Raw genomic sequence first — 13,398 nt, 5'->3', positions numbered from 1 at the left:
TTCTCTGAGAATTTGTGATCAGTGAAGCAACAGCTTCTGAAGAACAGCTATTGAAACTGCAAAGCATCCAGAAAAGCTTAATGATTAAATAGGTCACAAGCAAATCTTGGTTATATCTGCTGGTTTTGGCTGAGATGGTTAATTTTCTTCACAGTAGCTGGTAGGGGACTATGGTTTGGATTTGTGCTGGAAACAGTGTTGATAATACAGAAATGTTTTAGTAACCATTGAGCAATGCTTACACAGGTCAAGACCTTTTCTGCTCCTCGCACCCGCCACGCCAGTGAGCATGCTGGGGGTGCACAAGAAGTTGGGAGGAGACAGAACCATGCCCCCAGTTGCCCATATGACATTGTGCTCAGTATATAAAGCTGGCGGAAGAAGAAGGAAGTGGGCTGATGGTTGAAGTTATGGTATTTATCTTCCCAAGCAATGATTACACAGGATGTAGCCCTGCTTTCCTGGGGATGGCTGAACACCTGCCTGCCCATGGGGAGTGGTGAATGAATTCCTTGTTTTGCTTGTGTGCAAAGTAGGCATATAGGTAAAACTTGTGCTTTACCTGTTAAACTGTTTTTAGCCTAGCCCACAGGTTTGCTTACTTTTACTCTCCAATTCCCTCCTCTATTCCACTGGGGGAGTGAGCAAGGTGAAGTGAAGGGCCGCTGATAGATAAACAATGGCCCCAAGGGTAGGCTGAGGAGTGCTAATAAGCGCACTGGAGGATGATCGCCCAGATGAGCACTGGAAAACAGGAAAACACAAAAGACCTGCTGAGCACCCAGCTTGCCTTCTCCTTCATCGACACCGACAGCTCGCCAGACGAGGCCGCGGGGAGGCTGGTCTGAAGCCAGTCAGCCTCCCTCTTGGCCGTGTGAGACACCAGACACCAGACGGGAGCGGATAACCAAAGCCGGGCAGACAGGACAAGGAACAGTGCAGAGAGCGCGGTCCCGGTTAACGGCGCCCGAGCCCCACATCCCTCGAGCCGCGCAGCAGGGGGAGCCATGGACACCGCCGGTGCGGACTACAACTCCCGGCATGCAACGCGGCGCACGCGCACTTGCCGTAGGGACGGATCCCCTCCGCCGGGGCTGACGGCAGGGGCCGGCCGGCGCCGCACCTTCTCTGCCGGCAGGGCAAGCCTGCCGCTACTCCGCTGCTTTGCTCTTCTTTACTGCTCCGGTGGTTTGGCGGGACCGCCATAACCGGAAGCGCCTGTTGCCGTAGCAACTCTCCCCGCTGTAAACATCCCGGGTGCCCCCGGAAGTGGTCAGAGCCGGCCTCCCATGTGGATACTCCCGTTACCGCTCCCGGGCTTGGCCGCAGCGGCTGCGGCCCTCGCAGCCTCGCCGTTAAACGTTAGTGATTTACTCACTAAAACCTAACGGTAGGCCGTGCCGGTTAAACCCCTCAGCGGAAACGATTGGCCTATTGCCCCTCCGCCTGGCCAATCGGCGCCGGCCACGCTCCGTCCGCAGGAAACCGCACATGGAAAGCCGCGATTGGCGGCGATAGCTGCAGGCCCTTCCCTTCCAGACTTCCCATTGGCTGTATCTTTAGCGTGGTACGCTCCGATTTGTCAGCGGCGGAGCGGCGGCCCCCACCCTCCAGCGCCCCGCGTTCATAAGGCGGAGGGGGAGGGCTGCGGCCGCTCCAGCGGGCTCAGCGGCGGCCGGTTGGCGTTGGGGTCGGAGCGCGGGGTGGGGGCGCTGGGGGCCGTTATCGTGTGCGACCGCAGCCCACGTCGCTATGAAGCCGGTGTGGGGGCTCGCTCTGGCGTGTACGCTGTTCCTGGCCGGTGAGTGCCCCCGGGCTTCTAGAAGCTTCTGTCGAGTGGTGCTGGGGGCGGGGAGGGGCTGAGGGTTGGCCAACAGTTGCCCCCACACCTCTCCACGCACTCCCCCACCTTTTCCCTAGGGTAAGGGACATGGGGGGCCGACGAGAAGCGCGGTGGGGCCCTTGATGTCTGAGAGGCGGGGAGTCCCCTCCTTGCCGTCCCCGCTGCTCTCCGTGCGGCGGGGGAGAGCGGCGCCCCGTCTCCTGCTATGCTCTCCCCAGGCCGTTGCCAGCACCTTAGTCCGGTGACTGGGGTGGCAGGGAGAGGGGGCCGGCCTCTGTAATGCTGCTCATGCGCGGCCACGGGTGGGGAGTGGGGGGGAAGGGTTTGTCTTCTTACACCATTGGGCTGTCTCCGGTTGGACTGAACTTTCTTCAGGGAGTAGAATAAAGGGGCAAGACTGAGGCTAAAACTATGGGGATGGTAAGTGGCTAAGTTAAGTAGTGTGTAGTAGCGATCAGGTTCTTAAGGTTGGATTGCATGTTTTCCCAGTATCTGTTAGAGCTGAAGAGGTGGATGTAGAGGGGACCGTGGAAGATGACTTGGGTAAAAGCAGAGAAGGGTCCCGAACAGATGATGAAGTTGTTCAGAGGTTAGTACTTGAAATGCTGGGTAAGTTACTTCTGAAACGCTAAGGCTTTTCTTTGCTTTTGAAGGGTCAATTCGAGCATCAGTAATGCTTAAAGCCTCAGAAATGAGGGGCAAAGGGAGAAATGCCATGCAAAAGAGAGACCTAGTCACTTAAATGACTGAATCCTTCTAAATAAAAGTGAGCCTGAGAACTTCGGATTCAGAAATATTCAAGTTGGTTTTGACTAATATCAATAGCTAACATAAACCACAGTATGTTCATAAGGATTTTCTCCTGCATGTGGTAAATGGAGTCAGTTCAGTGCCTGCTGATGAAATAGCTCTATGCCCATGGACCACCTCATCTCCTGTGAGATCCACATGCTGAGGATTACAGTGGTTTTAACATAGCTGGGTTTTTTCCCGAATTTCTTCTTTGGAGAAAACACTCTTTCTTGGAAGCGTGGATTTTCACTTAAGTTTTAAATTAAGGTGATGCAGTTGAGGATAGCTATTCCTGCGCTTATTTGATAGTACTACTTTTGGGCTATGGCAGTGATTAAGAGTCTTAGTATTGTTGTAATTACACTATTATTGCTGTTGCTGGATGATAAAATTAGCAATGCTCTTTATAGGCAAGACTACTTGACAGGTTTTCCTTGTCCTAACAGAGAGGAAGAAGCTATCCAACTAGACGGTCTAAATGCATCCCAGATCAAAGAAATCCGAGAAAAATCTGAAAAGTTTGCATTTCAAGCAGAAGTCAACAGAATGATGAAACTTATTATCAATTCCTTGTATAAAAATAAAGAGGTTAGTGCCTTTGAATAGAACATGCTAGAAATCTTTGTGTGTGTTCTAGAAATCTGAGCGCTGATTTCTGTTTCAGATTTTCCTCAGGGAACTTATTTCAAATGCTTCGGATGCTTTAGATAAGATACGGTTAATATCCTTAACTGATGAAAATGCTCTGGCTGGTAATGAGGAACTTACTGTCAAAATCAAGGTAAGAAGCACTAGGAACAATCATCTCTTATACAGGAGTAGTGGGAGGAATGTAAAAAGATAGTGGATCATAAAACGTAAATTTCTGGCTTAATACTGATGCAAATAGAAACTAGGACCACATCAGGACCTTTGCAATTGACTTTGTCAAATGCTGTTCTTCTTTACTGGTGAAAATACATTTCTGTTTCTATGAGGAATAACTGAGGTATTGAAATACTGCAAAGTAGATTTACTTCACTGCTGTAGTTTGATTTTATTGTAGCCAGGCATGAATGTGAATAGCTGCTATTCTACTTAATATTTTTCTGTGGCACCTTACTAGCTATTAAAATTCAAAATTAAGTTAATGCTGCATATTTTATTTTTTTTTCAGTGTGATAAAGAGAAGAACATGCTTCATGTTACAGATACGGGTATTGGCATGACAAAAGAGGAGTTGGTTAAAAACCTGGGTACCATTGCAAAGTCTGGTACAAGTGAATTCTTAAACAAGATGAATGAAATGCAGGATGATAGCCAGTCAACATCTGAGTTAATTGGCCAGTTTGGTGTTGGCTTTTATTCTGCTTTCTTAGTAGCAGACAGAGTTATTGTCACATCAAAACACAACAATGATACTCAACATATTTGGGAATCTGATTCAAATGAATTCTCTGTGATTGATGACCCAAGAGGAAACACTTTAGGACGTGGCACAACCATAACGTAAGTAGTAAATTTCTTTGGAGTTAAAAAGTGTTATGTTTTGCTTATTGGAATATGTGGATTATTTTAGAATTGTGACCCTAATACATTGTTCGCTTCTTCTATTACAGCTTTTTTCAGTGTAATAGAACATCCAAAATAAACGTAGTTCACATTCCGTTAGATAAACCAAGAGAACCATGAGCATCTTGACAACTGTCAGCAAGTAATTCCAGGCAGTTCAGCTGCCTGCAGACTCATTTGGTTCCTCACACCATTGTGACCCTTCAAAACCTATATAAGGCTGTAGAGCTCCCTCTGGGAAACTGGCTGCTGCTTATGTACCAGTGGAACTGGTCTGATGCAAATCTTAAACTGGAGATAGTTTAACAGGCCTGTTTTCATGGCTTTCATGAGCAGATTGGTTTATTTGGTCAGCGTTCAGATGACTTCTTCCTGAAGAAGGCACTTAGCATGAAGAAGTTCATCTTGGTGCTCTAGTTCCAAGTAGTAAGAATTCATTAAACTCCTGCTAAGTATCAGTGTTTTGAGGTTTTCATTTAAACTCCTGATTACTGTCTGTCCCAGTTGTTGAAAACAGCCTTTCCTTCTTGGAGCAGTTCAGTAGCGATTCTGGTTTTTAAGGATCACTTTGAGCTTAAGTAATAAAGGCTCACTTGAATAAATTTGAATCTCTACAGCTGCAAAGGAAGGAAGATGCATCTCTTCCTGTAAAACTACTTTAAAATACTTGTCCAGCACTTTAATTGAACCTTTTTTCATTTTCTTTAGCCTTGTTTTGAAGGAGGAAGCATCTGATTATCTTGAGCTGGATACTGTTAAAAATCTAGTAAAGAAATACTCACAGTTCATAAACTTCCCCATATATGTGTGGAGCAGCAAGGTAAGTATATTTAACAGATCACTGTAGAGTATGACCTTTGGTTGTGAAAACTCTGGCCAGATCTTTCAGGAAGGATGGGGGAATACTATAGAGTTTGTTGGGTTTAGTTTCCAAAAGCCTTCTGTTCCTGACTCCTGGCTAGTATAACTAGTTGAAAGTTAAGTGTGTTGCTAAAATGACTAATCTTCAATGAACTTGCTTTTATTCTGACTCGAATAACTTTACCAAAGGAAAAAGACTGCATGAATTACTAAAAAAGATCATTCTTCCACTGGCTTTGATAGCTGGACGCTCTGGTAAGCTCTCAAGCAGGGCCATGGATAGGTATCCTAAAAGAAGGGCAGCATCTTAACTTTCAGGCCTGCTTTTCTGATGTTTTCTCAGTGAAGCACTAAGTTATATCCCGAAAGCCTCTGAGCATTATGGGTAAAGCTAAATGTAAAGTTACAAGAAACTTAAGTTTGAGTACAGTGACTGCCCAGTGTATTGAAGGAGAGCATGTATTAATGAAAAAACGCAGCAAAAAAACATAGCTGCCTATAGAGAAATGCTTGCAACAGGCAAACAGCACAAGTTAAACTAGCACTCTGAGAGATTAAGCTATCTGAGAGGATCCTAGAGCATACCTTGTAGGAAGCCAAGCAGTCCAAGTCCTCACTCTCAGTTGTCTCTTCAGACAGAGACTGTTGAAGAACCCATTGAAGAGGAGGAAGCAAAGGAGAAAGAAGAAACAGATGATGATGAAGCTGCAGTTGAAGAAGAGGAAGAAGAAAAGAAACCAAAGACTAAGAAGGTGAGCATTGTCAGACTTTGTTTTGCAACTCATGTCAGATAGTTCAGTAACTTTCACAGGTAGTCTTCCAGATGCATTTCAGTAGCACATGTATGCTTTCAAACAGCAGTTCCTATTTTAAGTGTAGTTAGATACCGTGTCTGTAAAGAACATCATAAGCAAAACAGACTTGGTTGAAATCAGGCAAATGACTGGCACTTGGCAGTGTTGTTTGCCTTGTGAGGCAGTGGTCCCTGGTCTTAACTATAAATACATGAACAGCAGTGGACTCCAGTAATCTGACACTGTTGACTAATTTAAATTGAGCGCACTCTGCTGGAAAGCTTATTTTGGAATGGCAGTAGAATAGAAATACTGATACTCAGTGAATGTGTTCAGTGTACATAGGACACACTCTAGTGAAGTTGAGTTTTGTTTTCATGTGTTACACTGATGTGTGTATTTGAATGAGAATGTCCACTTATTTTGTAAAATAGAGCATGTACTTTTGGCATGCTATTGTATTACATTGCCTTGGTGACATTGTAGCCTCAGTGGAGTGCCTTTGACTTAACCAGAAGCAAAGACTGAGTCTTTACGAACTACTGTGTTCGCATACCTAGGTTGAAAAGACTGTCTGGGATTGGGAGCTCATGAATGACATAAAACCAATCTGGCAGAGACCATCTAAAGAAGTTGAAGAAGATGAATACAAAGCTTTTTACAAAACCTTTTCCAAGGTAAGCTCTGAGCCTTAAGATTGTTCCGAAGTATAAACAAAACTGAAGGTTTACAGGATGGGCTATTCCTGAAGAAGTAATTGCTGTCAGTAGGTAGACTGAATTGTGGAGTGCCTAGGAGGAATAGCATTTGAGTCAGGAGTTAATACTCTTTCCAGAGACATGGTACTACCCACCCAAGTGTTGAGTGGCTTAGGTTTAAGAAGTAGTATGTTCTAGCTCATATGGAGCTTAACCAATCTTTTCAAATGATGACAGTGAAATTTTTATTCCATCTGAGAGTAGTGGTAGTGTTTATGTTGTACATGACAGAAGAAAGAGATACAGCTTTATAGAAATGATGTCTATGTGTAAATATGGTGTAATGCTGCCTTGGGAGTCTCTTAACTGTTGTGATAATGCTGTATTGGTTACTGTGCTGTTGGTGGTCGGCTTGTTAAAACTTAACAAACTAACAAAAAGCAAGAAGAAAAAACTACTTCTTGTGGAAGGTTAGTGCTATGTGAGTAACTCCACTAATCTGGAACTTTTTGTGTCCATAATAACCATACTATTGTTAGATAGGTTAATTGTAAAATAACTGCACTTACTTGGCAAACTTGTGTTTTTACTGGAAATGTATTAACTCTGATTTTTTCCCGTATCAACTATAAGAATTCTGTCTTCACAGGAACATGATGACCCAATGGCTTACATACATTTCACTGCTGAAGGGGAAGTAACTTTCAAGTCTATCTTGTTTGTTCCTAATTCTGCTCCACGAGGCCTGTTTGATGAATATGGATCCAAAAAAAGTGATTTCATTAAGGTAGGATAAGCAAGTGTGAAGGGTATGTTTTCATGTCTTAAAAACCACAAACCTTTAACCTGGCTGCTGTTTCCTCCTGTAATTCAGCTGTATGTTCGAAGAGTGTTTATCACTGATGACTTCCATGACATGATGCCCAAGTATCTTAACTTCGTTAAGGGTGTTGTAAGTATCACAAGTCTTACTTACATTTTACTCTTTTTTTTCCATCTTTGGCTACTGTTAGCTATACTTACAAAGCTTTTTCCTCAATCAGGTGGATTCTGATGATCTCCCTTTGAATGTATCTCGTGAAACCCTTCAGCAGCATAAATTGTTAAAGGTAAGCTAATTGATCTTACATTCCTTCATTGTAACATGACAAAGATTTAGAAGAATGATGGCTTGATTAATTTGACGTTATAATGCATATAAAGTATAGGAAACACAGAAATTGCTGTTTTCAAACTATTTCTGTTTGTTTCGAATCAGGGACACCGAGTGTCTTGAATCTATTTGTTGCAGTAGGGTGAATTGACGGTTCTTCCAAGTGCTTATTGTTACAACTTGGTATTGCTGCTTTTTTAGGTGATCAGAAAGAAACTTGTTCGCAAAACTCTTGACATGATCAAGAAAATTGCTGAAGAAAAATACAATGACACGTTCTGGAAAGAGTTTGGTACTAATGTAAAGCTTGGAGTTATTGAGGATCACTCCAATCGTACACGACTGGCTAAACTTCTTCGCTTTCAGTCTTCTCATCATGAAAGTAACCTCACTAGCCTTGACCAGTATGTGGAAAGAATGAAAGAGAAGCAAGACAAAATTTACTTCATGGCAGGTGCCAGCAGAAAGGAGGTATGTGAATGTGGAAGAAAGAGGGAAAGGAAAAAAAATACTACAGTTCCTAGCTACAGTAGTACCATAAACATTGTGACATTCTCTGTAAATGCGAGCACTCCATGCATGTGTTACTACTGCAGTTCAGTTTTCCTTGTACCAACTTCTGTCAAATAGTTTTACATACGTCACTAGCTGTTGGTACCAGTGCAGTTAAACTGGCATCTGATCTATTTTTTTTTGTCTTAGGCTGAGTCTTCACCATTTGTTGAACGCCTTCTGAAAAAGGGTTATGAAGTGATTTATCTTACTGAGCCAGTAGATGAATACTGTATTCAGGCTCTGCCAGAATTTGATGGCAAGAGGTTTCAAAATGTAGCAAAAGAAGGAGTTAAGTTTGAAGAAAGTGAGAAGTCTAAGGAGAGTCGGGAAGCCTTGGAAAAGGAATTTGAACCACTCTTAAACTGGATGAAGGACAAAGCTCTAAAAGACAAGGTAAAATGTTACGTTGTATGTAATGCTTATTTGTAAATGCTGCTGTACTTGCTGCAACACACCTTGCAGATTATTTAAGCATAGACTTGAGGGTAGCCTTTCTTTGATACTGTTAATTTCAGGAAAATAAGGAGTTAGAATGTCATCTTTGAAATGTCAGAATTTCCTGAAGGCTTTGAGTTACCTGCTTCAGTCCCTGTATAAGCTGCTAGTTCTGTGAACTAACATCAAGGCTTTTTTTTTTTTTCTACAGATTGAAAAAGCTGTGCTATCTCAACGTTTAACCCAGTCTCCATGTGCTCTTGTGGCTAGTCAGTATGGATGGTCTGGTAACATGGAAAGAATCATGAAGGCTCAAGCTTACCAAACTGGGAAGGATATATCTACAAAGTAAGCTTTTAGTTTCATAGCAGTAGACATGAACCGTAGTTGACCTGCCCTGCTTAGTGTGGGCACAACAAGCTTCCATCTAGTTTAGATGATCCTTCATATTTTTAAGGTCACTTACAACAGTTGCAGTCTCCCTCATAGTCTTGTTATTTTGAAGCCAAATATGTAAAACTGCTTTGTGAGCAAGACCTCATCACTGGCATTCGTTATATCTGTGATTTCATGACAAGAGAAGATGAAGTTTCTTAGTAATCTGAATGCTTTTTAGAGTTGCGCTAGTATTAAAGTGGGGCAGGGGGAGGAATATGCTTACTGTGGCTATAATTGGTATTCAAGGGTTTAAAGATGTAGCTGGGTCCTGTACTTGAAGACTCACTAGTGTACTTCTCTTCAGTTACTATGCTAGCCAAAAGAAGACATTTGAAATTAATCCCAGGCATCCACTGATCAAGGACATGCTGAGGCGAGTCAAGGTAAAAAAAAAAATAACAGTAGTGGAATATTGACTACTTGGCTGCATACAGCCTGGCTAACAGTTCTGCTTTTTTTTTTGTTTTAAATGTTCTTCCGCATTAGGAAAATGAAGATGACAAAACAGTTTCAGATCTTGCAGTGGTATTGTTTGAAACTGCAACTTTGAGATCAGGATATATGTTACCAGACACCAAAGAATATGGAGACAGAATAGAAAGGATGCTTCGTTTAAGTTTAAACATTGACCTGGATGCAAAGGTTAGTTTGCCTTCAACTTGGGGCTTGATAATTGACTAATTGATAGACTTGCATAAAATGAAATTTGTCTGGCTTCCTACACTTAGGAGGGCCACCAGGACCCTAGTGCAAGTATGTGGATGGGAAACTAGAGTCTGTACTCAATGCTCCTGTCCTCCTTTCCACCCTTCTCTATTTCTTTGGGATTCTACTTTCTTATGATGCTTCTCAAGTATTGTCCTTAACTAAGTGGTTTTTCTATGGGAGTAAATTAGGGGCCAGAGGCATGTGTGCCTGTCTCTTAATGGGTAAACTAGTAAGTGGGTATAAGTAAAATGGGTTCTCATAATGCTGTGCAAGAACTTACGCTGGGTGTCTTGCCAGAGGAGGCATAATTAATGTGTCAGTGCTAAAAAGATTTTGCTTTCTCCTTCAGGTAGCTTAGGACAAGTGTTAGGAACTGATAGTGAGTACTTCCATAGCCTGTATTTAGCTAGTGAACCAACTAGTAAGTGTCCTAAGCAAATAAAGCAAATTGCTTGTGACCTTCCTACAGGTGGAGGAGGAACCTGAAGAGCCTGAAGATGCAGCTGAGGAGACAGAGCAAGATGAAGAGGAGGTTGATGCTGATGCTGAAGCTGAAGACAGTGAAACACAGAAGGTACAGTCTAAAGTTTGACTTCTTACCTGTATTTGTGTGGTTTTGTCTGTGGTGCTGCCTGGAAAATGGTGTTCATTTTACCTTTCCATGACACGAGTTCTTAGTGTGAAGTTTTCCAAGCTTTTGTTGGAGGGGGGGGAAAAAACCTGCAGCACAAATGACTAGGTCTACTGCTAGGTCTACATTTGAGCAAGCTGAGAAAGTATTTTTCTTTTAATAGCAAAGTCTTAACATGCCATCATTTGAACAGAAATTTGACTTTAATACTTCAGAAAGTTGTATGAGTGCCTTGCAAAAGCATCAGCAACGGTTAGGTTCAGTTCTTGTGGGACAGCTTTTGTAACCTTTTCCACCTTCAAAAAGTGAGATTCTTACTCTCTTGTCTTCACAGGAATCCACAGATGTGAAAGATGAACTGTAAGCTCCACTCAACTACTGTCCTGCATTGGGGGGTTAAGAGGGAATGTGAATTAGATTGTTGTGGTTTTTTCCACTGTAAAATGTTTGAAGGATGGTAATAGGGTTTAAGGGTGAAGGAGGATTTTTTTTTTAAGTTCACTTTTCTAAAAACATTCCTCATGAATGTAAATTTGTATTATTTAACTGACTTGGTGTAAAATCTTGTCATGTACAAAATAAAATGCTCCCAAACACCACTAACTCTAAATTTATACGTAATAAGCTCATCTTGGGTGCTAGCACAAAGAAACAAAGGGATTGCCTTGAGTGTTCAGCTCCTTTGTACAACAGGCAGTTTGCAGTCCTTGTTCCTGTCCGCACTAGCACAGCCACACTTAACTGTCATAGCATGTAACTGTGGTTAGGTTTTGGTTTAACAAACCTGCTATGCTGTTTAACCAAAATGTAACTGGTATCTTGAGAGCTGTACTTAAATTCATAGTTGAAGTAAGTATTCAAGAAGCTATGTCTGCTGACATCTTAAGAAAGATGATAGGGCATTTATAAATGGCATTGGAACTGATGTCCTGCCAGCTTGCACTGGACTCTAGGTATGACTTGACTCCACTTATAGAATAGGCAAGGGTAACTTCTAAAAACATTTCCTTCCACTAAATACGTGAACAGTCTGCAGTGGTTTACTGCCTGTGAGCATACACTGTCCTCCATGGTATTTGGTAGCCCTGCCTTTGACTTGTACATGCAGCAGGGCTGCTTTCCCCATTATTTTTTTTTTTTTTTAAGTTAGAAACTCATCTCTTACAGTTGTTGCTCCTTTAATGCTGTTGTTCCTGAACCTTCACTCCTGTTCTGTGTTTCTTGGCAGAATTCTGTAGGTACTTAACTGTCACTCAGACTGGATCTGTTGATGCCAAATTGTAATGTAGACAGGTTAAACTCGGAGGCACTGCTTTCTCTTCTGTTCATTATGTTAGCTTTATGTGGTGTTTGGGTGAAGCACTACATTTTGTTACTTGTGCCTCTACTTTGAAACACTTTCATGTGGTTAGTAGGAAGTGTTTATGCTCAAGTGTGTTGGTATTTTGCCTTGCTCTGGAAGAAGTACGTAGGAGTAGTAGTTCTGAACCGTGACTTCACTGAAGAAACACTCTTGTTAATGTAAGTTTTATAAAGTTGGCAGTTCTGCAATCTGAAGCAAAATACACTGTTCCAAATTAGGTGAGGGTACTGAACACTGACATGAAGGAGTTGCTTTCCATTTACTTTACTAGGGTTCTCCTGTAATCACCCCAATACTGTTTCCATGCAATAAACACAAATGCCATGTATCAGTGTGGTTATTGTGTTAGGATTTATACAGAGATGTTAACCTTTAATGAAGTATGCTGCCTGAGAGTTCAAGGAAAAGGGAGCCTAGTTTTGGGGTTTGGGTTTTTTTGGTTTTTCTGTGGATTTTTTTTTTTTTAGTGAGTCTAGGTTTGTTTCGGGGTTTGCTTGCTGTGGTAGTATCTTAGAAGCCTTTTTGTAGGGGCATGCAGGCCGTATTCTACCCCTAGAGTGCAGTTCAGTAGCTAGCAACACTGACTTCAATAGCAGTCCTTTGCTAGTTATTGGGCAGGTGCACAATTTCTTCTTAAAGCATGGTCCTCTTACTATGGCAGTCCAACTTTTGTGCTCTGTAGTAATCGACTGCTGCTGAGGTTTTGATTTCATACTTCCTATAGTATCAGTTTAGTAATGCACTTCTCAATATTAGCAATGCGTACCCTTCCTTACCTGTTTGACCAGCCTGAGTAGCAAGTATGGCATGTGCCTGCTGCATGGTTAGGGGAGTTTTCACAGCTAACACTTGCAGACTTGAGCAGCTGAAGTTCTTGCTGCCTTGACTGGTTTTAGGATAACGCCCAATTTCAGAAATAATAAAGAGCACACATGAGTGTCATGCTTTGCGCTTTGTCTTCCTCAGCTGATTCTGTAATGTACAACATGCAGTGGTCCAGCTGCCTCCTCTGCCCTGGAGTGACAAGTGTTTGCTATTAATAAGCAAAAACTGCAGTTGTAAGCTTGCTTTTTGGGTCAGCTCTGTGAAGCAAAGCGGTGTCAATGCCAGAAGAAGTGTTTCCCAGTCAGCCTCAGGCTCTCTCAGTGCTGCAGTCACCAATTCTGGGGTTGTCACCTCACTTGTTAAAAGCCAGTGCCTGCTCAGCTTTGTTCCAAATGGGCACCAGTTCCCTTAGTGCTAGAGAAGGCTGGGGTAAAACATGCTTCCCGTTGCTTACTTGCCATCAGCAGCAGGATACACTTGAAATCCCAGCCATATCACAATTAGTAACCTCCCTCTGCAGCCTTTAGAAAAGCAGGTCAGAAATCAACAACACAGTGACAGATACCCTGCAAAATACTTGAGTACCAGGATAATGGTTGGTGAAACCTGGCTTTTTAAAGGGATATCTGAAAAACTGCTGTTGCTGATGTAGTTAAAACAGGAACAAAACACTGCTGAACTACTCAATTTTGTCTCAATAAACTTATGCTGAGGACATAGCAAAACAACCTAGTTTTGCTTAGGAACAGTG

At 42.5% G+C, this 13,398-nt stretch overlaps 1 protein-coding gene across 1 annotated transcript; it reads left to right on the top strand.

The window, feature by feature from the left end:
- The first annotated feature begins 1,652 nt into the window (after positions 1–1,652).
- Positions 1,653–11,058, top strand: HSP90B1 (heat shock protein 90 beta family member 1). Its single transcript, XM_065680076.1, has 18 exons — positions 1,653–1,801; positions 2,333–2,432; positions 3,082–3,223; positions 3,300–3,416; positions 3,792–4,123; positions 4,895–5,006; positions 5,683–5,799; positions 6,402–6,518; positions 7,189–7,326; positions 7,414–7,491; positions 7,583–7,648; positions 7,894–8,163; positions 8,395–8,640; positions 8,894–9,030; positions 9,425–9,503; positions 9,607–9,762; positions 10,298–10,402; positions 10,794–11,058. The coding sequence occupies exons 1-18, from the start codon at positions 1,753–1,755 to the stop codon at positions 10,821–10,823; spliced, it is 2,391 nt and encodes a 796-aa protein (XP_065536148.1). The 5' UTR covers positions 1,653–1,752; the 3' UTR covers positions 10,824–11,058.
- Positions 11,059–13,398: the final 2,340 nt, after the last annotated feature.

The sequence above is a fragment of the Lathamus discolor genome, chromosome 1 (genome assembly GCF_037157495.1).
Source record: "Lathamus discolor isolate bLatDis1 chromosome 1, bLatDis1.hap1, whole genome shotgun sequence".
Lineage (NCBI taxonomy): Eukaryota > Metazoa > Chordata > Aves > Psittaciformes > Psittacidae > Lathamus > Lathamus discolor.
This window is presented reverse-complemented; position numbering and strand designations above follow the sequence as displayed.